General features: G+C 45.1%; 1 protein-coding gene across 3 annotated transcripts in view; it reads right to left on the bottom strand.

Annotated features, from left to right (window-relative positions):
- Positions 1-23,793, bottom strand: part of LOC111153393 (trio Rho guanine nucleotide exchange factor) — a 355,850-nt gene that overhangs the window by 104,503 nt on the left and 227,554 nt on the right. For all 3 annotated transcript variants that reach the window (XM_022512390.1, XM_022512391.1, XM_022512392.1), the window contains 9 exons: positions 22,572-22,763; positions 21,939-22,088; positions 18,054-18,168; positions 14,285-14,400; positions 9,622-9,744; positions 2,634-2,828; positions 2,424-2,539; positions 1,579-1,645; positions 857-966 (listed from right to left, as the gene is read on the bottom strand). In XM_022512390.1, the coding sequence (XP_022368098.1) occupies positions 857-966; positions 1,579-1,645; positions 2,424-2,539; positions 2,634-2,828; positions 9,622-9,744; positions 14,285-14,400; positions 18,054-18,168; positions 21,939-22,088; positions 22,572-22,763 (1,184 nt within the window). The remainder of the gene's footprint in view (positions 1-856; positions 967-1,578; positions 1,646-2,423; positions 2,540-2,633; positions 2,829-9,621; positions 9,745-14,284; positions 14,401-18,053; positions 18,169-21,938; positions 22,089-22,571; positions 22,764-23,793) is intronic.

The raw sequence follows: 23,793 nt of genomic DNA, 5'->3' as shown, positions 1-23,793 counted from the left end.
TTCAACCAAGTGCAGTGACACATCTGCGCCTCTAGATTTGAAAGATTTAACAAAACGTGTAGCTCTTAACTAGGCTAGGTTATTGTGACTTTCAATCAGCTAACATGTTTAGCCCTTAAGCACTTCCTAATACAAAGTCTACCCCAGCAGCCTACTTCCGGGCGAGTGCTTTGTTCAGTAGCTAAGGATGTTATTTAGGGATACAGATAAACAGAAGAAGTCACTGAGATTTCAGTGCGTTTTGCTGGGGTGTGGCGGGGGGTGGCTGGGGCATGAGGAAGAGTCCGGCAGCTTTGGCCCCAGCATTATCCTTCCACAGTCTACTGGGCTGCAGAGACTCTGTCCAAAGCAACTTGTGCCTTTTAAAACAACAACAACAACAAACAAAACAAAAGAAAACCCTTAAAAATAAAACCAAGTGCCTCCTGTGGCCAATGGACAGAGCATTTTATTTTGGTCAGACAACACATCTGTTCTGTCCTCAGTTCCTCCTTTCTTCTTGGTAAAGACCACAAGACCACACATCGGCCAGCAGCCCCGGAGAGCTCTCCTTTAATTCTGAGAAGGAATGGACGTAGCAGCTGGTGACACAGCTTCCTCCAAACACAGTGCTCACACTTCCCCTGACCTTACTTCTACGGCACGGAAGCACATGGAAAAAGCTGAATCTCTATAAAAACTGTCTCTACAGTGTCGGGGTCTCTTGACGAAAACCCAACAGGGATCATTCATATTTCAACAGATTCACTGAAATGGATGCTTAATTCAGTTGGAAGCTTCCATTCCTTGTCGTGACACTGCGGCACAGTATCTAGATTTCAAGAGTAACCAGCTCCCCAAAGGTAAAGCCACTCACTTATTATGAAACTCATAGATTTCCTGCATGTTCCCGAAGATAACAAGCTCTCTGTTTACGATGCCGGCTGGGATCTCCTCCACCCCGCTGGTCATTTCCCACAGGTATGTCTGGTCAGGAGGGAAGCAGAGGGATTATACAAAAACCGACAGCACACATCCAAGAAACAGCTACTCCTGACATCTGTAATACACACCCAGAGTTCAGGAATCACTGAAAAACACATCTGAAGATTGCAACTTTTTATAAAACAACATGAAAAACTTTTCCCCAAAAAAGTCCCCACAGTTGCTATAAGCACTTGGGAATAGTTCCTATACATTCCAGCTCAAAACTTTCTATCCCCGGCTGCGAGTTTTGGAGTTACCCTACTCTGCGAGGTATGACAAATATTCTTTCAAACTACTGAGAGGACGAGCTGCCCGTCACAATTAGTAGGCACATTTCTCTGAAGCTGCTGTAAAATTCTGTACAAAGAGACTGTGAGCCAGGCCATCATGTGATGAATGGAATGAGAGGGTTACTGCTGTGTCATCTCTGGGATGAGCAAAACACAGCCTGGAACCTCACAGAAGAGCGGAAACAAGAAAAGCAGGCTGCTTAGGCACACTTCAACTCTCAGAAGCAACAAAAAGTGTGATTATTTTAAGAATCGCCAACAGGTTGGGATAACGAGCTCGCTTAGACCGAATCTAAATAAACAAGCAAAAAAACTTACTTACATCCATACATTCGCGGAGGTCTCTTACGTAAGCCTTTTCAGTTTGAATTAGCTCAGCCATGATGAACCTTCAACAGAGGAAGACAGCGAGGAGCTCAGCTTACAGGCAGGACACATGCTCTTTTTAACTACCTACTTTGATGGTTTACAAAATAATAAGGCAGTTTTAAAAGCATCAGTCAGTAAGGTGTACTGGGGAATTAAGTCAAGAACAGATAGGACGATAATAGTATGCAGCCACCGATTCAAAGGAAAAACCGTTTTGGAAAACATTCTGTTGAGGTCCCCACAGGTCAGGGCTTCTCACTCAGCACCGCTGACACCTCGGGGGCAGACAGCACTCTGCTGGGGGGCTGTCCTGTGTCATGGAGGAGTCAGCAGCATCCCTGGTCTCCAAACACTGAATGCTGTTGCACACAGCCCCTCCCCACGGTGTGACAACCAAAAATGTCTCCGCATGGGGCGGAATGTCCCCCAGCTGGGAACCCCTGGTTCAGGACAATCCTGTCTTCATGAGTGTCTAGTACAGTGCACCAGTCGGCAATTCTGAAACAGCCCCATGTGTGTTATTTTTCTCGTTGGTACTACTACTTACTCATGACCAACGACCCTAAAACAGTTTGTTTACCCTGTAGGAAATGGAGGCACAGGGACGAAAACAAGACCCGGTTTCTGAAGCAGGTGACAAGGGACAGTGGCTTCTATGCTGTGAAAACGCCTCACACCCAGAGCAGCACAACAGATCAGCGCCATTTGGTTTCAGACACACACACAAGTGTGTCTGTCCAAGTGACGGTCCCTTCACTTGCTCAGCGAATCCCAGCAGGTTCGGAGAGAACGGCTTACTCTTTCCTGCGGGCTGACTTCCGTTTCTCTTCATTGAGCTCATGAGCGGCATCACGAAGCTTCACCTCCGACCCAGGGACACTGGCGGGGATTATGTCTAGCTGAAGACTTTTGCTCTGTGGAGGAAGAGAGCCAAGGAACTTCAGTTAATTCAACCTGGGCAGGACACGAGCAAGAACACCTTTATTCTGTGCGCACAAGGTAAATTACCGATTTGTTGGAATCTGAAGAAATCCCCAGGGCTTTCTCCAAAGAGGTCCTGTACTTCTCCATCCGCAGAGAGAAATCTCTGTACCTCTTATCCACTGCAGTCACACATTTTTTTATCTCTGCTGCATGGGCATGCCCTTTTTCACAAAAGCCATCAGCCAGCTGTATCAATAGCTTCACTCTCTCTTTGGTTTGCTGCAAAAAAAACAACAGGAAAGTATTGTGAGGCAAATGAACTCGACTGCCAGAGACCAGAAACATAGTGGCAACTTGCCTACTGCTCTGAGCTCCCAACAGGGAAAAACCGCTGGGGACAGAAACTTCCACTGAAGCTCCAAGTCCACCCATTCATCTCCATGATCCTAGCCGAGCTACCTCTCCTCAGCTTGCCACAAAGAATGGCAGGTTTATGACCTTGAGAACCACCAGGCAAAAATCTAGACATTCTTCGGCAATGTCTCCATCGGGTCGATGCTCAGGAGCGCTCTGTTGAAGGAAGACAGGAATGCTCGCTCAGGCTCTCTCGGGGCCCTGCGACTCTCCACCACTGACCTGCTACATGCACCGGCTACAGAGACGCTCCCTGCTGCCCGCAGGTCCATGCCCCGTGCCTTCAGGGCAGCAGTGGTCAGATACGGATGCCGGCTTTCCTGCCGCCAACGTGGCAGAGGATCCCCCCCCCCTCCCCCCGGCAGACCCTCCACGGATCCTTGGAGCAAGTCCACATCTCATGTTCATCTCTCCTTCAGCTCTCAGTAGAAATGGAGGAAATGTCAGGAAATGATCTTCCTAGAGGTATTTTAAATGTCCTTCCCTGTTGTAGAACTCCCTCTCAAAAGAGTTATTTTGTTTGTATATGTACTTAGAGAAGATGTCTTAATTAAGTTAAACATAACTTGCTTACTTTTTCTTCAAGTTAAGGATAAGCCTAAAACACTGGTTTAACGTTTATGGCAGTGACTTCACTCAACTGATTTTTCCACCACATCCTTCCCGTGGTTCCGACAATGAGGCTTCCTTCAACGTTCCCGCTGGCGCTTGCAAGGAGTACAGTTACTCCTCTGGCAGGGAACCTGATTTTTTCCACGGACATTAATCTAGAAAATCTCTATGCCTAACATTCAGGAAGCTGACTTTAAAACCCCCCAACAGGTGTACGTGAGAGCAGAGGCCTCAAAAAAAAAAAAAAAAAAAAAATCCCAAAAGGATAAAGGTCAGAGCTCAAAACCTGGATAAATTATCTTAGTTTATACAGTAAGTCTGAGGCAGAATTCACTAGGCTACCTGTAAAGCCAGCTGTCAAAATCCTTGGGCTCTGCAGACACCCCGGGTAACCTCGCTACAGCTGAGTGCCCGACTGGCCACAGTGTCCAGCATGTGGGCCCTACGCGGGCTCCCTGTCTCCATTTCTTTGCCCCAGCACCCAGCCGGGGATGCTATTCCCCCAGATGTCTCCGTGGCTCCTTTAGGTCTGCGCTTGACTAAAGGCCCCCTTCTCAGCAGGCCCCTCCCTGATTCCCTTAAAATTACAACTACCCCTTCCTGTCACAGCTACCCTTCCTTACCCTGTCAGCTCTACTTGTCGGCAAGGCACAGATCACCTCCTAACAAGGACCCAGTTTACTTACTACCATTACTGCCTGCCTGTCTCTTGTTAGAATGTAACCACCACAGGACCGGGATATCTGTTTTGCTTACTAATATCTCACTGCCGTCTGCCTGGCGCGTAATGGACATTTACCAAATACTTCTTGAGAAAATAAATTAACATTAGGTTCTTTGTGCAAGTATGTATATGCCTATAACTTTAATGGGCGTGATAGTTACTCTAAACAGGCATTAATATAATACTTTTCAAAAAACAAGTGAAAACAAAACTCAGATACAATCATGTCTCTGTGGAAAAAAAACTAACTATTGCAGATTCTATTCAAGCTGTTTATTGGAAAAAGTCAGCAAAACTTAAACTACCCTGAAGTTGATAGGGCTTTCATCTGGTATGGAAATGAACTCAAGTAGAAGGAGCTAACAGGAAGAGATCTGTCAACCAGATCTTTTTTTTAAGAGAGGGGAAGGTGGAGGGGAAGTACAGAGAAAGAGGGAGAGAGAGAATCCTAGACAGACTCCTTACCCAGTGCAGAGCCCAACATGGGGTTTGATCTCAGGATCCTGAGATCATGACCTGAGCCAAAATCAAGTTGGACATTGAACTGACTGAGCCACCCAGACGCCCCTCAACCCAATCTTTTCACTTACCAACACAACATCTTTCTGGATATGTTAAGACAAGACTAAATATAAACCAAATAAAGAAGTCAAAGCTTCGGACTTGGAAGCATACATTCCAAGAGGAAGTTAACTTATTAAATTTTATTATGAATTTTACTATTAAATTTAATATGAATTTTAATGTGAAATTATTACATTTTATTTTATTAAATTTTAATATGAAAGACAATTAATAGGAGTATGGTGGGATTATTAACAAACTGTGTTGCCTAGATAAGGTTACACTGCTGTGTGCCCAGATTCTACTGTGCTGAGCAGCACAAAGAAGGTTCTGTGTGACACCCAGGGAGCACCTATGTTCCCATGCTCCATCGGTGAAGGGTATTCAGAGTTATGTGTATCGTTAACGAGGCAAGAAAACTGTGTCCCGTTGTAAGCACCACGGTCACCGAAGTGAAGATAAAAAAGACAACTGAAAGGGAAAACAAAAACACCAAGAACGGGCAGGAGGGTTTTTCCCTAGTACACATCCTACAAAACAGACAAGGTGCCGATGTGTAACAACACCAACAGGCTGTTACTGAACACTAGATGCCACAGAAGGTGGCCTAGAGGCAGAGCCTGGTAGCTTGTAACTTTATTTAAACCATTGGTAGTCAGTTTCTCCAAGAGCTGTGGCCGAGACACTCCCTCAACCATGGCCTCCTTCCCTCCCTGATGGCTGTCTGTTTTCTCTCATTCCTTCGCACGCACATGAATATATATTTACCCATTCGTCTTGTTATTGCCTGTTTCTCTAACTAGAAACCGCAGTCCATGAGCCCAGCACGAGGAGTGGTTTCTGGTGAGCGGCAAGGGCTCTGTGAATAATGACTGAATGAATGGTGTGATAAAAATGAAGTATGATGAATCTGCTCATTCACGAACCTTTTATATCTTGATATATATATTTTTTAATTGGTGTTTTTTAAATGTATGCATAGAATTCAAAATTCAAAAGGTAAAAGAGGATACAAAGTGTAAAGTCTTCTTGCCCTGCCTTCCCATGACCTGTCTCAGTGATCAACATCCTGTGTTATCATTCCAGAAACGTTTTAGTACCGAAGGGGTTACACCTATATTTTTTTCTCTCTCTCCTTTTGTACCTACATGCTTGCACAGAATAAGCGCTGCTCTACACCAAGTACTTTCCATTTAACAACTCAGTTATCCTTGGCCACTGGAACACAAGCCACACCCTTGTTTCACGTTGAGAGCTGCATATTGTTTCTATGAGCTAATGCGCTTCCACTGATGGGCCCTTCATGCTGCTCCTGCGCTTTTCTCATGCCGGGCCCAAAGCAGGAGAAAACGCCCCCCCGCCCCGGTCTGCGTCTGCGCATGTGCAGAGGCCGCATTTCCGAGATGTGGGCCTGGGGGGCTGGGCATCTGTGACGATGGTTGGTAATAACGGTGACACCGCAAAGGTCACCTCCACTCACCACTCCCAAGGCAACAGCTGCAAACTTCTTGATCTTTGCCAATCTCTTGGGTGAAAACAGGACCTACTGCAGTTCTGACGTGTTATTTTATTTTAGGTAAATTTGACAATTTCATATATTTCAAAGCCATTTGTAATTCTTTTCCTGTGAGACCTCTTCAACGTCTTTTGTTCACTTTCTTGTTTTGTCTTAGTGATTTAGAAAAGCTCTTTACTTCTAAGAGATCAGCCCTTTGTCATATGAACTGTGTATTTATCTTCTCTGCTTTTTGTCTTTTAGTTACGGTGGACTGCCCTTTAGCAATTTTCACATTTTATTGTGTATGTGATTTTTATCTTTCTTTTATGGGCTTGGGTTTTGTGTCCTGTTCTTTCTTCTAGTGGGTCAGGTTTTCACTGCTGCTACTTCAGCCTTTTTTCTGACACTTACCTTGGTATCAAGGTGGGATATGAATCCAACTCAGTTTTTCTCCAAAAGGCTACTTAACACTATGAAAAAAACTTTCTACCTCTTTTAAAATGAAGTATTATACAAGTCTTCATTATTTCTAGAAACTGTTACAGAAGTAGATTTTTATTTTAAAAGAATGCAAATGTTATAATTTGAATGACCTCATCAGTCAGCACAATCAGGGGCTTGTAGAAAAATAAAAGCAAACTGAATTTCTGAATCTACCAGCTCAAAGGATCTTTACTCATCACGTTCTTAAGTAAGTAGAAATCCAGAAAGGATGCACATTCAATGGTCTTAAGTCACTTTCTGGCAGATTAAGGCATTTGGCACTGGGGACATGGGTGATGGAAGTGTGAAGGAAGGAGAAGGCCGAGTTCTGCCGGTCTCAGGCAGTGGATCTGACTCCAATGTGCTTATGTAAATATCATGTGGGACCCTTGTTTAAATTTGCTCATTTTCAGGTCTCACTCCTAAATAGTTTAAGTCACTAAGTCTCGAATAAGGACAGAAATTGGCTTTTAAGTAAACACTCGTGACCTGGATGCAGGTGATGCCTGCAAAGCACTTTGAAAAATTATTACATTAAGAGTTGCAAAGGAATGCAGCTGAGTCATAGGTCAGATAGTAACCAAAAAGCTTTATTTCTATTACACTAAATATGTTACAAGAGCAGCCACTGTAACAACAGAGCTGGAAGACAGTCAAGTCAAAGCAAAAAAGAGTCTCTACATAACAAAAGAAAAATGGTTTCTTAAAGACACTGTGAGAGGGGAACAGAAGGCAAGCAACACCTCCAAGGGCCAGAGCAGGGGCTGTCTGATTAAAACAAAGGCAGCCAGAAACCAAAAGAATAAAAAGGCTAAGAAAAAGAATAAGAGGTATTCTTTTCAAAATCTACCAGTTCCTCTTGGCAAAACTGATTCCGTATATTCAGTGAAAGAAAGAGCTCTGTATATCTGGGAAACAGCAAGGTCAGATATTACCTGTGATTTTAGATGCTTATTTTTTACAAAATTCAAGGGCAAAAAGATGCCCGCTACTGCTCATTCTTTAATAACCACACCCCAAATTTGAGAAGGGAAATTCAGAAATAATCCTTTTGTATACACCCCACTGGTGGAACACAGCTGCCATGCTAGTGCACTGTAGATAGTGGCATTCACATCACATCTGTGTGCCTGGCGCCCCCTGGGGTTGTGCAGCGACAGGGCTGTTTGTGCATAATGACCTGCGGAGGGCAGCATTAACAGAGATGAAAGCTCGTGAAAAGGAACCAATCTTAAATCTACCCTCTGAGTGGGATCTTAGGCATTTTCTTAATACCTCTATAATCAAAGGCTATTCAAAGAAACAAAGATCGATCATATGAGGCACACAACTATAATTTATTATCCAACTATTAAGAAAAACAAGAATTATACAGCCAAAGGGGTGCTGTATCTAGGAAGCAAAAGGCACGCTGCTTACCTGCAGGGGCAGGCAGGTCAGCTCTCCTCAGATGAGTGGGTGGGCGCCCTCTGGGTGCTCATGGCCCCTCTGGGTGCAGCTGTCATTGCCTGATTGCCTGAGCCTGCCCCCGAGCCCCAGTGCTCACGGTGCCGCCCCCCCCCACCAGTGCCAGCTCTCACCGAGCCCTGCAGGGGTCAGTCTGTCCGCAGCGGCACTTGACTGTGTGCTCTTCCAGAGCAAAGACCAGGGGTTCCCAGAGCCCACATCTAGTGGGCGGGCAGAGGGCAGTGAGGAATAGCAGGAGGGGTCAGAAACAGTTACAGAAAACAAAGTACAAATAAACATAATACAAAGTAGCTGTTGCCACTCTAGAGGATTTAAAAATTTCCCACTGACGGGTTTTCAAAGCCACCTTAAGGGCAACACGAGAAAATCATTTTTTTTTTTTAACTTTGTGGGAATACTTCTTTTTAACCAAATAGACTATCCAGCTTAATCACTTATTTCTACCAGTAAATCTGAATTTCCAGTTTAAAAACAAAACAAAACAAAACAAAACACCTCAAATCTATCATCAAAAACAGAGGCACTTCTGAAAATACTACAAGAATGTATATTCAAAGACTTTGAAAAACAAAAATAAAAATACCACAGGTTGAGAAGGGAACTCTAAAAATCGCAAAACTGTTTTGAGGTAAAAGAGTTAGCCTCTGTGGGTATATACTCTAACGGGGAAAATATTCGTGGCAATGTGTGGAGTCTTACAGATTGGCTTAAAAATTCATCTTTACTCACGTATGTTACATATGCCATGTGTTTAATTCTATTTAACCTTTCAGGAAGAAAGCGAAGATGTCTCCACTCGCATAAGCCCGTGTACAAGCACTACGAGCCTGCGGAGGTGAACTCTGCCAGCCGTACCCCAGACCGATTCCTGACCGGATCGGGCAGGGTGTGAGCAGGGCTGCAGCAGGAAGTGTCACTGACCAGACACCAGGCCAAAGAGTGTCGACAAAACACACCCAAGAAAGTCAGTAACACCAAACAGTGTTTCCTGAAAATAGCAAGTACAAAAAAGAAAATGTAAAGGTATTTGCCAAAATCAGAGGATCCAAAGGGAACACCACATAAAGGGAGGGACAGCTGAGGGGAAGCATGAAAGGCAGAAGGAAGTGTCACCTACATTAATGTATGATAAGCCACTGGGGTCCCACTATTTCTCCAATTTTGGATAAGGAGTTTAAGTGACTTTTTATTTTTATTTTTTTTTTTGAGAATTACCTTATGTACATGAAGTGTCCTGTTCTAGGTTATTCTGGAAAACCTGCTGGGCATCTAGGCGACTGAAGAGATGTTTATTACCAACCTGAACCTACCTTGGCAGTGATCTGAAACTCCTCGTGCTCTTTCAGTAGCTCTTGGGTGTGCTGTATGCTTGAGCCCGTGGAGGTGTGTGTGGAAAGGTAGAACTCCCCGTTGTCATGGATCCATTCTAAAGCCTAGAGAGTGGAGGAATGGAGATGTTCACGGCTGAGCCCTGGTAAAGGCAGCCCCATTCCGTGCGCAGCGCACACAGATGTGAAGCCACAAGCCAAGGCTGGCACATACCTAGAAGTACTTGCGTCAAGGACAGATGAGCTTCTGAAATAACTATTGTAAGTCCAAAAGTAAAAGAAAAACCCTAACATTCTAGAAAGCACATCACTTATATCACAATGATTAAACAGTTCAAGAGGTTCTTATAGCTGTGAAGTACAATCACAACAGAAGAAGCGAACACTAAAATCCTTTTTCTAAGATACTGAGAAGGTGTGGATGGGGGGCGATCTGAGAGACTCGTGCTGCTAAATGTTTAGGCCTTATTTCCTCTTCCTGCCTTTACTGAGTACCAGTGGGACCCACCACACTTGCTTTTTGGGGGTCCCATCCCATGATGCCCAAACATGCCATGCGGTTGGGGGACGCCAGCAGAAGATGGGGCCTAACCCCTGTGGTGGAGGGGTTAAGGAGAGAAGGGAGTACACCTGAGAAGAAGGGGGCCAGAGAGGTTCAGACTGCAAAGACCCAGTTCTGATGCATACGCGATCTCGTGCCCTTAGATGAAAGTGGTTTCATCACTTCTATTTCCGTGTAACTAAAGTGAAATCAGACTTATTCAAACATATGCATCTAAAAACCCAACACTGTGGGAAAGAAACATAAAAATGGAGAAGCTTTTACATTTGCCATTTGTAGTCTCTGGGTCATCCGTTGTGCTGCGCTCATCTTAGAGCAGAAATGTCACCATGTCTATTAGACACGTCACAGTATCTACAGCATTTTAGAAGGCAAAGTGTGAAGGAAACCACGACCTGGCCAGATGACTTACCGTGCAGCTGACTGCACGGGAGTTACAGCTGTCAGGCTGGAGCCCACCCGGGACAGTGTTAACAGTGCTGCCGGCTGGAGGCTGAAAGTGATGCTTGTCAATCCCTCCAAAGGTCCCTGGTTTTCTCAGACTTAATCACCCTGTCTCCGGGGGCCTGCTGTTGAGTCAGGTGCTAGCTGGGGGACTGGGGAATGAGTGGAGCTTCAGGCCTGCCCCTGCAGACTGGGCAGGAAGTGGGAGATGAAGAAAGACACACAAAGACAAATGAGAGCAGGGACACCATACTTAGAACGGGAGATCAGCAGAGGCGGTGTATAAGCCGGGAGAGGCTGGCTGGGAAGCAACAGGTTCGGAAGAACAGGGAGAAACTCAGCAGGCAGAGGGGGGGGTGCGCCGTGGCCGCAGGCTGCTGAGCTGGTCTGCTGCGGAGGCTAGAGGAGAGGCTGGAGAGAGGCTGGGAGGGCAGGAAGGCCCAGGAGCTCACAAGCACAGCCTCGACTTCTCTGTGAAAGCTAACAGGGCTGCCGTGTGGAAAAGGAATTGCAGTACACAGCAAGTGGAAGAAGTAACCAGTCAGCAAACGGGCTCCAAGACTCAGGCAGGACACGGCTGGGGTTCCTACAGCATGCTGGCTCTGGATGTGAAGGGGGAGGGCAGATCTGACACGTGTGGGAGGTCTGCACCTATGGGACTCATGAAGGAGTGAAGGTGGGAAACTGGGAAAGAAAGGAACCAGGCGCTATACACCCTGGAAGGTGAGGGGGCACGGGGACACACCATGTAAGAGGAGGGGATCCTGGGGGACACAACTTATAAGATGAGGAGGGGGATACACCCCGTAAGACAAGGGGGCCAGGGGGGACACCCACATAGGACTATGGAGCCTGGGGACACACCCCATAAGATGAGGGGGTCTGGGGGACACCCACATAGGACGATGGAGCCTGGAGGACACACTCCATAAGACGAGGGGGCCAGCAAAATCAACAAGACAGGAAAAAACAGGTGCTGGCGAGAATGTGGAGAACGGGGAACCCTCTTACACTGTTGGTGGGAATGCAAGTGGGTGCAGCCACTTTGGAAAACAGTGTGGAGATTCCTTAAGAAATTAAAAATAGAGCTATGCTATGACCTTGCAATTGCACTACTGGGTATTTACTCCAAAGATACAGTATAGTGGAAAGAAGGGCCATCTGTACCCCAGTGTTCATTGCAGCAACGGCCACAGTCACCAAACTGTGGAAAGAGCCAAGATTCCCTTCAACAGACAAATGGATAAAAAAGATGTGGTCCATATATACTATGGAGTATTAAGCCTCCATCAGAAAGGATGAATACCCAACTTTTGTATCAACAGGGACAGGACTGGAAGAGATTATGCTGAGTGAAATAAGTCAAGCAGAGAGAGTCAGTTATCATATGGTTTCGGTTATCTGTGGAGCATAAGGAATAACATGAAGGACATTGGGAGATGGAGAGGAGAAGTGAGTTGGGGGAAATCGGAGGGGGAGATGAACCATGAGACTGTGGACTCTGAGAAAAAACTGAGGGGTTTGGAGGGGATGGGGTGGGGGGCTGGGTGAGCCTGGTGATGGGTATTGTGGAGGGCACGTATTGCATGGAGTACTGGGTGTGGTACATAAACAGTGAATCTTGGAACACTGAAAAAAATTAAAAAGAAAAGATGAGGGGGCTTGGGGGACACCCACAGAAGATGATGAGGGGGGACAGGGTTTCATGAGTCCAGTTCTGGTCTTAGTAAGGCCAAAGTAGACACCACGGAGGCAGCTGGGATTTCTAAGTCTGCAGACCCGAAGCGGGGGTCAGGGCTGGGAGGTACCAGCAGAGAAGGTAAGAAGATAGGAAACAGAAGTAAGAGCCAGCCCCAGACAGCCTGGGAGAGTGCCAGTGTTCCACAGCGAAGAGCCTGGGAAGAGCACTGAGGAGGCCAGAGGTGCCTGGGAAGTCCGAGAGCCAGGACTCGCCCCCAGAGCCGGGGCCTGAATCACCACTCTGCATTCCTGCCAGTTAAGCTCAGGGTGCCGCGCATCAGGGGGGCCTCCAGGACTGGGGTTATAAATAAGCAATTTCAGTGCAGGACTGTGAGCACAGTACAGAACAGAATCCAACGGGCTTGCAAAGGCCTACACTTCCAGATTTCATTTTGGGCAGATGAACTGACTTTAGGAAAAAGCAACAACACATTCCATTGTTTTTCTCTATTAAAATAATTATTTACAATTGTGTTCTCTGTAGCTGAATGACTGCTAGTCTTTCAACAGAGAAACAATAAAGACATACGAGAAGAGATTATGAGACAATCTCTAATTAGAAACAAAATCAGGCCCCGTAAGTCTGAAATTCGGTTGAACTGTCATGTATTTAATGTATTTAAATGTATTTAAACACTAAAAAATGCTGCTTAAAAAAAAATAAATAAAATAAAAAAATAAAAATAAAAAATGCTGCTTGCCACTTCTGTTGGGACTCTAACTACTTCTGGTAACATCAGCCAAGATGAGGGAAGGGCTGAGGCTGGTGCCAGGTCTATAGTCCAGGAGCTCCGGCTTACCAGCCTCAGGGGAACTAAGCCGTTCTGAGCCCCTCACTGCCCGCCTGAAACCAACACTGACCAAATCGAAAATATTCTCCCTAAGTGGGAAACTGTGCTGAGGAAAATTTAATCTTTCTTGAGCTAAAAGATTTAACTGAATGCCTACTCTGTGGCAGGCACAGGTGAAATTAGAAGACTGTCCATGTCTGATACAGTGACCAGAGACCCACAGCACTGAAGAGGCCCCAGTGACTTTAAGCTCCCTGACACGCAGAACACGAGATGGCTCACACAGGTGTTCTGCGAGCGAGCCTTCTGCCCTCCGTGCCCTCCAGACTCTCCACATTCTGGACCAACAGCTTACGGATTCCTGTGCTCCCGTTAATGCCAAGAAGTGACAGAAATTGTAGTTCACGTTAGGGGTCAGACAGACTTTACCCTAAAACGATCTTCCACGACTAACCATACTGGTGGAAGCACTTATCCCAAAATGACTTCAGAAGACGGAAACTCTAGCCTTATATTTTTACTTATTTTTTTAAGTAGGCTCTATACCCACCGTGCGGCTTGAACTCATGACCCTGAGATCAGGCGTCCCGTGCTCTATTAAGTGAGCCAGCCCCATGCTCCACAAATGCACCCTCTTGAGGTCTCTGAATTAGTCAACTGCATGAACATTTTTTAACTCTACTGAATTCTTAGAAATTCTGAAACATTTCTTACCGAATTTTAGCTCAAGTTATCTGAAGAATAAAATTTTATCTTGAAAATATAATCCAGCAAAAAACAACAACAAAAAAAAAAACCCCACCCACTGTAGTATTTCTACAAGTACAGAATCTAGCTTCCGTAACAATTTTTGAATCATTGTCATAATCAGGACTTGTACCTGGTGGTCTTATGTCCGAGCTGATGGCAGTAGAGGCCAGCTGTGTGACACACTTGCTGAGGGCCCAAATCACATTTTTACAGGGTAGGGGTTTTCTTTTCATGACAAATTTATTTAAAAGACATGACTGTTTTGATCATTTGAAAGTGGTTTTCAGAAACGGCTTATATGTCAAGAGCCACCCAGTGGAGGCTGGAGAGCATAGGGGAGCCCGGTGTAATGACCGACCTGCTTGGCACTTCGTTCAAAGACCACGTACTGCTGGCACTGGTCTAGCCGTCTCTTTCTCATGGTCCAATAATGCAATACCCTGTTCTCCCGTTGGAAGAGTTCATTCAAGATATCTAAGAGAGCAAAAACAGAGACGTATGTTGGTACTTACAAGCAGTGGAAACACTTGCAAAATCCCATCCAATGTTATTTAAAGACTTTATGCAAATGTCAGTGCAAGACAGAGTATTAGATTAAGAGCCACATAGCTTGCTCTCCCCATGTTCTCAGTGAGTGAACGTGTCCACCAGACCTCTCCTTCTGCTCTTACCCCAATCTGTTATCTTATGATTGAGGTCATTGGAAACTGAAGGCTGAAGTCCAATATCTCGAGTTATCTGGATGAGTGGGATAAGCTATGCATCCCTGCAGGGCAATCTGACAATGGCTGGAAAAACTTCAGGAGTAGGTAATTTGTTCAACAACATTAAAACCTTCTTGTAGAAGTTATTTAGTATATAGGATCTATGTCGTAATGGTGAAGTACTAGAAGAAAACAGTTTTTTTTTTTTCTTCTCCTTTTTTTTTTAAATAAAGACAAAAACAAAAATTAAACCATTAGGAGAAGCAAGGACATGAAGTAGAGAAGCATGGAGCCAGAAAGGCCAGAAAACCCCGATAAAGAAAAACCACCATAACAGTACAGCACCAATAAAAAGCAAGTTAAAATTATCAGAAAAATATAAGACACAGACCAAATGTACTTGCTAGTCAGGAAAAAGATGAAAGGTCCATTAGAAAAATGAGCAAAGTGTAAAAAGATTTTTTAATTTATTTTTATTTTTAGATTTCATTTATTTATTTGAGAGAGTGACCGTGCAAGAGAGCATGAGCACAAGCAGGTGGAGGGGCAGAGGGAGAGGGAAAAGCAGACTCTCCTCTGAGCAGGGAGCCCTCCGTGGGGCTCGATCCCAGGACCCTGGGATCATGACCTGAGCCGAAGGCAGACACTTAACTGACTAAGCCACCCCGGTGCCCTGAGCAAAGCATATAAACGTGAAGTTCGTAACATGGCCTCACTCAAACAAAGAGACCATCCTGCACCCTTTTCCTGCAAGCACTGGTGCTATCCAGCGCTGGTAGCATGGGGGGAGAGGAACATGCACGGGTGACCCCGTATTACTGCGGGGAAACAGCACCACTCTTGCAGCGGGCACTCTGGCAATAGGTGGCGTCATTGGAAGCGTGCACACCTTTGAACCAGCAATTTATTCTTCAGATGTACGGTACTTACACAAGTCATATGTACTCGGGTGCATGAACATGAAGGCACTGTTTGGAAAAACTGGCAATGACATTTGAGCCCAACTAGGGGACAGGTTAAGTCAACTATGAAATCATTATACTGGACATTAGATATCCATATGATAGAGCAGATCTTTAAAGTCTGATATAGAAAGAGGACTAAGATACATTATTATTATTATTAAGTAGACTCGACACCCAGTGTTGGAGCCCAACCTGAGGCTTGAACTTACCACCCTGTGATCAAGACCTGAGCTGAGATCAAGAGTTAGATGTTTAACGTGAACCTGTGAGCAGGATTTACGTGGCAGCTCGGTGGTCATGCTCCATTATCTTTACTGAAAAAGTAAACTAATGTAGTGACACAAATTAAGACTTTGAAGTTTGAGGCTAGTCAAAAAATTAAGCTACCATTTAAATAAAAACATCACATGTAAAAACTAAGATGAGCCAATGGGTCTTTTCCAGGCTCTTCTTTCTACAGTCCCTGCCTGGGGCCTGACTGATTTGGGGTGAATAAGAGGCCAGGCAGAGCGCGGAGCACCCCCGCCGGGACTGGGACCGAAAACCCCCTGGGGCTTCCTCATGCACCTGAAGGACTGTCTGGGGTCCTGGGACACAGTCTCTTCTGGCACCATCACCCTTACGTGGATTTACTGCACTGTCCCACATGTAAATCTCTCGTCCCCAAGTGCCCAATGAGAGAAACAGGACATTTTGTTTTTAGCTCTTCAGAGCATCCAGAATGATAACGCAGAGCAGCAAACACAGTGACCACCCAGTAAGTGTGCACGTGGGACATACACTCCTCACACACGCACACACCCCTCAGAATGGTACAACATGGTAAGGATCATAACATCTGCGATCAGAGAAAGCCGAGTACAACCAACAACCAAAGGCAATACTGATAGAGGAGAGAAAGGCAGTGACGGTTATATGAAATGAGCCAAATAAACTGATTACCAATGCAAGTAACTTGCTGAAAAGTGGCTGTGTTAGTCACTCATCTCCCCAAGAGAGAAACCCACCAAAGACGACTCTCCTCTGTAGAGCCCTGGGGACTCTACCAGTGTGACATTTTTCTGTGACAACTGACAGATGAATCCAGATGAACAAGGAGGGGATATAAGGTACAAAAGTTTCTGCCCATTGTATGGGTTTAAAAAGTGAGATGAATCATTTGTTAATGGGTTATGAAACCCAACTCTGAGCGCTCAGGCTGTGGGCCCAGGTTCCTCCTCTGTTTACTGCCAGCCTCTGAAGCTCCCCGTGAGGACGGCAGGGGCCTCGATGTCAAGACTCTTTCAAACTCTTATTCATTTTTCTGAGGATCTATTTCCATGTCATCTTAATTGTAAAACAAAACAAAACTATGATTAAATCTAAGTTTTAAGTTAGAGAACACCTACATGTATTTTCACTGTTAAGTACTCAGTCAGAATTCTAAAGTAAAAACTCTCAGTCCCCCTTTGCTTCTATCCATACTGATCCTATTAACAGTTTAGTATCAAATTTTCCCAGATCAGTTTCTACGCACTTATATATATGCATACATGAAAACATAGCTTTATAGACTTTTACACTCAAATGATACCAAAAGGTATGATATGTGGCAATTTGATTTTATTAATGCTTTAAGTATATAGAATCAGTAATACCTTCCAGCAAAAACTTTGGTGTACAATTTCCTGACTTGAACTTTTTTTTTTTTTAAGATTTTATTTATTTATTTGACAGGGACAGATCACAAGTAGGCAGAGAGGCAGGCAGAGAGAGAGAGAGAGAGAGAGAGAGGGAAGCAGGCTCCCTGCTGAGCAGAGAGCCCGATGCGGGACCCGATCCCAGGACCCTGAGATCATGACCTGAGCCGAAGGCAGCGGCCTAACCCACTGAGCCACCCAGGTGCCCCCTGACTTGAACTTTTAAAAGTATTTGACTATAGATAAATTCTGGTCTTCCTTTTCCCCTAATTTACAATATTTTCCCTTGCTTGCACAAATAGTCCATGCTAATAAATATCATGCTGCATTTTGTCCCTGCTTATACTCTTCAACTTTATTCAACAAAGTATCAATCTATATCATTTGCTTCATATTTTATTATTAAACAAAGGTAACTGGCAAGAATGTTAATATGAAACAGACATTTAAAATGAAGCCCTGGGTGGCTCAATCCGTTAAGCAGTTAAGCAGCTGCGGCTGCCTTTGGCTCAGGTCATGATCCCAGGGTCCTGAGGTCAAGCCCCGCATCAGGCTCCCTGCTCCGTGGGGAGTCTGCTTCTCCCTCTCCCTCTGCTGCTCCCCCGGCTTGTGCTTGTGCTCTCTCATGTGCGCTCTCTCAAATAAATAAATAAAATTTAAAAATTAAAATAAAAACATAAAAACAAATAAAATGAAGCCCTGGATGTCAGGATCTTCGAACACATCTTGCCGAACTCCTCGTACTGCTCGCCAGTAGAATGACTCGTAGCGGTACTCACTTTTTACTTGTTGTTCAGGGGCTTTGATATGTGTCACCATTCCAGGCATGTTGACACTGTTCCTGTGCAGGTATTTCAAGAAGACATCTGCATTCCTTCTAGCGAGTGTGCAAGCCTAAGAGATACATGGAGGGCAGCATGTTGTTAACACGACTTAGACAAACACGTGTTTTGAGTACATATGGATGACAACATCATACAGCTCTAACGAATGTCTTTTTTTTTTTTTTTTTAAAGATTTTATTTATTTATTTGACAGACAGAGATCACAAGTAGGCAGAGAGGCAGGCAGAGAGAGAGGAAGGGAAGCAGGCTCCCTGCTGAGCAGAGAGCCCGATGCGGGACTCGATCCCAGGACCCTGGGATCATGACCTGAGCTGAAGGCAGCGGCTTAACCCACTGAGCCACCCAGGCGCCCTCTAACGAATGTCTTGACCTAAAACATTCATCGGGCCAACTTGCGGTTTGGAGAGTACACAGGTTATATCCTTTTTCAATTAAAAAAAAAAATCTGTCTTGGAGCTCTTGCTCTGATGAAGCCAGCTGCTGTGTTGAGCGCCGCCCTACAGAGAGGCACATGGGGCAGGGGACTGAGAGTGGCTGCTAGCAGATGGTGGGAGAAGCTGGAGGCCTTCTCCTGCCAGGTCTTGAGCTGACCACATCTCCCAGGCAACACCCTGACTACAGCCTTGGGAGAAACCTTGACTCAGAGCACCCAGCTAAGCTGTGCCCGGATTTCTAGAAAGGGCAGACAGTATTTTCAACTTTCCAAGTCATACATTCTTTGTCTCCCTGTTGCCAGTACTGAACCCAACCACTGTGGAGGGAAGCAGCCACGGGCAGCATGGAGATGAGGAGAGCAGATGGATTCAGCTCTCAGGTGCTTAGACTGCCAACCCCTGGTGTAAGCCGTCAGTTTGAGGGTGCCTTGATTTGTGGTGTTACTATGGCAATAGATAACTGGCGGATTCCACATTTATAAACCAAATAAGTTAATTTCATTAATGTATTTAAAAAAAAACAAGAGGAAAAATATTCTTAATTATATTTGAGTTGGAAATATCTTATCCATTTCCTGTCTCCTCTCTGGAGTTACACTTTCTTCCAGAAGCTCTGTCTCCTCCTTCAGATACAGGGTATTTAGGCCACAATCTGGACAAGACACAGGGAGCTCATTGTTTCTGGGTGGTCAATGTTTCCAGGCCTTTGCAGTAGATGGAGTTGGGACAGTTTTTAATTAAGAGAAGAATGTATCCTGAGTCTCCACAGATTAGCCTGAAATTGGCTGCATTCCAAACAGCAAGGAAGCAGCAGTGGATGACCGTGGTTATGCGAGGAGGACGTCAGAGCCAACCTGACTGGAAGGAGCTTCCATGAATGGGACGAATTGAGTATAAAAGGATAAACGACTGCAAGTGATCAAAATACACCAAATATCTTAAAATCCAGGAAGACAGAACAAAAACTAATCCTATGTAGAGGTTGCCTGGGCAAACAACCCATTATTCTGAAAATGATAAGCAAATGGAAAGATTAAAGCACTTAGCCTGCCTTTTCTGGACACGCTCTGTTTGAGAGTAACCAAATAGCTAAGGAGGGAATAATTCTAGCTCATCAAGGCAGAAGAAGACAGAATCTCACCATTCTGCAACTCCTAACGCAGCATTCTCACCCCCGGGTACTGGGCCCATCACGTAAATGCAGACAGAGAAACACATGATGGATGAACGGACTCCGCACGTCTGAAGCACTGGGAAGCCCTCGTATCACACAGACACAAAGAGAAGCGGACCTTGTGTGCCTCCTGACGGAACGCCAGGTATGGTGAGCACACGCGCACACACTCACACGCCAACCTGAATCCAAATGAGGCTCTCAACAGAACACACTTAGAGAATCCAGGATGGCGCAGAGTGACTCCCCAGGATGCAATTATGGAAATCCAGAGGGAGAGAAACGCTACAGCCTGAGTGACTTACTTCTTCAACTAATAGATAGTAATAAAAGAGGGGCTGGTATTTAGATTAAAAGAGGTTTCAGAAATATGTCAATACAGTCAACAGGCGGACCATGTTTGAATCCTGATTAAAACCACATATAAAATACAATATTGGTCAATTTGAACCAATTGAATTCAATTGGTCAATTGAAATGGGAAATTTGAACACTGCTGGATTTTGTATAAGAGATACTGTTAATTTCCAGGATCTGATAAAGATATTGCGGTTGTTTTAGAAAGGCAGAATTTACTGTTTAGCTACATACTCAAGTATTTACAAATAAAATGATGTAACATCTAGAATTTAAAGTAGCCCAGGGAAGGTGGGCATATGCCCAGGTGCTGATGCTTACTGACACTGGGTGAGGACCCAGGAGTTTGTTATCTGTTCTAGTTTCATATGTATCTTTAAACTTTCATAGTGAAAAGTTTAAAGATACCCAATACACAGACACTAGTGAACCTAGCTGAGTGAAGGAATGTGAACAGATCAGTGAGTATTTTTATAATTTTTTTAAAAGATTTTATTTATTTATTTGACAGAGATCACAAGCAGGCAGAGAGTCAGGTAGAGAGAGGAGGAAGCAGGCTCCCTGCTGAGCAGAGAGCCCGATGCGGGGCTCGATCCCAGGACCCTGAGATCATGACCTGAGCCGAAGGCAGCGGCTTAACCCACTAAGCCACCCAGGCGTCCCTGTTTTATAATTTTATTTAAGTATCTGTCTTACTTAGACTATGGAGTATTTAATTCTGCTTTATTCTGAATGGACTGCAGAGAAAGAGAGGCAAATTATTAGGGTTCCAACGGAAACGTCCTCACGGTGGCGGGCATTTCATAAACGTAACGAGCAAGGACACATAAGTCCGGAGCTTTCAAGTCCCCTTTGAAATGGTTCAGCTGGAGGCTGAGGGAGTCACCGAGGCTTCCCCCCCCCGATCTGCTACAAAGAAAGTCATGTGATGGAAACTCAAAACAAATGACCAGATAGAATTTTCTAAGAGTTATAATCTGTTCTCTCAGACTAAACAGTAACTCTGTCAGGACAGACATCACCTTCAGGATGGAAATAGAAACTATGAAATGTAACAAGAAATGGGGTCAGGGGGGTCAGAATGCCAAAGCAAAACTCAATAAAGTGACAATGAAAAGCACACACCGCACCTATTCTTAAAGGTCTGAGTGAAGACAGGCAGAGCCTCAGAAGATTGTCAAGAGTGAAAGAATGCATCACAGAAACATGGAAATGTTACCCAATGTTTTAAGCACTTTTTAGAACATCTGGGTGATTTAGGTACACACACGACAAAGGCAACTAGAGAACCTCCTCATGTAAAGCTTCTCAGAGTCCAGACTTCCAGCCGGGCTTGAATGGGATTAAGTTTCTTTTGCAGGAAACGCTTCCTGAACGAAGTAACCAATCCTGCATACCACAAGAGCTGTTCCTGCTTTGGGTCTACTCTGCACTGGGTTCAGGCTTTATTTCTAAAAAGGCTGAATTTCCAAAGGAAGATTCTTTTAAGCTATAGGCATTTCTGTCTCACTGAATGAGTCTCTGCTCAGAATCATCTGGTGTTCTGATGTCCACCCAGGCCCTATTCACACGGGTTTCCAGCTCTCTGGGAAAACTAGAGAGTGTAAATCACAAATGGAAGATTTTAAGACTTTCTCTGACCAGCTAGCCCAGGGCTGATACAATGTCACACAGGGGAAAGCTGCAAGTGGGGGGAGCCCCCCTGGGATGTGGAGGCAGCCACGTGCCTGGCGCATGGGGACATCTGTGGTTCTCTGATGGACAGTCCAGACCCTGCCACCTTCAGGCAAACCCTCTCACGTCTGTGTCCCCCGTTCAGAGAGGCACCAGCACCCCAAAGGGCCGCCTCTGTACCTTCAGGAATGCTTCCTTTTGCTCCAGATGCTTGCTGATCATTGGGGTGACGTGGTCCGTCTCCGAGTTGGGGCCCAGCTTGTCGGCTCCTCCACACCAGTCCTCTTCTCTCTTGTACTCCTGCTCCAGGCTCTCGAGGACACTGCAGACCTGTGAGCAGAGGAGTCGCAGGATCAGAGCAGGCCGGTCAGGGACAGATCGGCATCTCTGGCAAGTGTGGCTGGTCATGTGCTGGGGACGACAAAGGTGCTGGCCTGGGGACCAAGACCATTGGAAGGAACCATGGGCTCCGTCTTACGCGAGGACAAATGCAGGGGACAAAGTAGGCAGTAGACAGGCCTTTCAGAACAAGAACCAAATAAAAACAGAATTCCTGGTCTCTCTCTGGTGTGTTTCAGGCTATGTATTTAAATGAGAGGAAAACGGAGGTCTTCTCAGCTCCTTTCCAACCTATTACTCTTTGATTCCTAAGATAAGCGATAATTCTTCTACTTCTAGAATGCTCTTCCCTGCCTGCAGCTGAACTGACGGGCTCAGTAATGACTGCGGGGTTAATGACAGAGCTGTCCGATAAAACGCAGCTCGACATAAAAGGCTGGTCAGGAGCCCAGGGCGCAGGACCTGCCTCCTCACCTGCTCTGAGGTTTTGTAGAAGGCGACAGACGCGTTCACAAGCTTGAGGCGGTCTTCCATCTTGAGCATGAGCTGCTGCCAGTGGGAGGCCACCTTCTCGGCGCAGTCCCGGATCATGTCCATGTCGTAGTGATTGGCCTGCAGCATGGCTTCTGCCTTCTGCTGCACCTGCAGGGCGCTCTGGTGTGTTTTCTAAGGAAAGAGAAAGGAGAAGGGATGCTTACTTAACTGGGCTGCCATGTGTTTACTGGAAAGGAACACGGAAGGCTGCTGTGGTACCGCTCCTCCTGTTTTTATAGAAACAACTTCACTTAATACTCATTAGGACACTTCCACAAACACAGCAGACTGCTTGGTCAAAAAAAAAAAAGAGAGAGAGAAGAAGAAGTTGTCTTCATAGTTTTCATGGCTAACCACAATTGCATTTATATTTAAACTACCTAACGAAGATGAAATGCATTATGACATTCCAGAATGGGTCCCTGTCGTGGGGTTCTCAGCTTGAGAAATAGCAGAGAAAAGCCTTAAGAGACAATACTCTGAAAAAGCTGCTGAAATGTTCCAAGTTTATTCTTCCTATTGAGCTTCCTTATAACAGCAGCTGGAGGCACACAGACACATGGTGAAAAAGGTGGCCACACTGAATGCCTTTTCCATTTTCACCTTAAACTTTAGACTTGAGTAAAAAGTTTTCAAGAACTATAGACCTTTGAAAAGAGAGAGAGAGAAACATAATTCAAAGCCAGGAATGAGCTAAGGGCATACTCTGGAGGCTCATGCCATATTAAAATATCAAAATAACATCAGAAACCCAGTAGGAATTCCTGCTTGTGGATGTTCACTAGAAGATTCCATGAGGGGCTGACAGGTCAGATTCTCCCAAAGAAGAATCACAGCACCAGACAGAAGAGCAGTTAGGGGGAGTACATGGGTCTCTGTGGACACAGAGTAATTTTCTTTTTCTATTTTTTTTTTTTTTTTTTAGCCACAGCAAAATTTTCCATTTTACTAGAAAGGCACTAAATGACCCCACAAGAGATTATACGCAATATGACCAACACTATCCTTCACCAAGACACACTGACATGTTATTAGGAACTTAATTATTAGAAATCACTAGGCATAGCGTATAGTTTTCAGAAGATGCCCAGAGTCTGGGCTTCAGGAAGAAGTGTTAATATGTGTTTGTTGGTGCTGAGTAGTTGAAAATACGTCAATCTTG

This window comes from Enhydra lutris, unplaced genomic scaffold (genome assembly GCF_002288905.1).
Source record: "Enhydra lutris kenyoni isolate GAN:26980312 unplaced genomic scaffold, ASM228890v2 scaffoldscaffold32, whole genome shotgun sequence".
Classification (NCBI taxonomy): Eukaryota; Metazoa; Chordata; class Mammalia; order Carnivora; family Mustelidae; genus Enhydra; species Enhydra lutris.
Note: the sequence above shows the minus strand (reverse complement) of the source record. Positions and strands in the feature narration are given on the sequence as shown.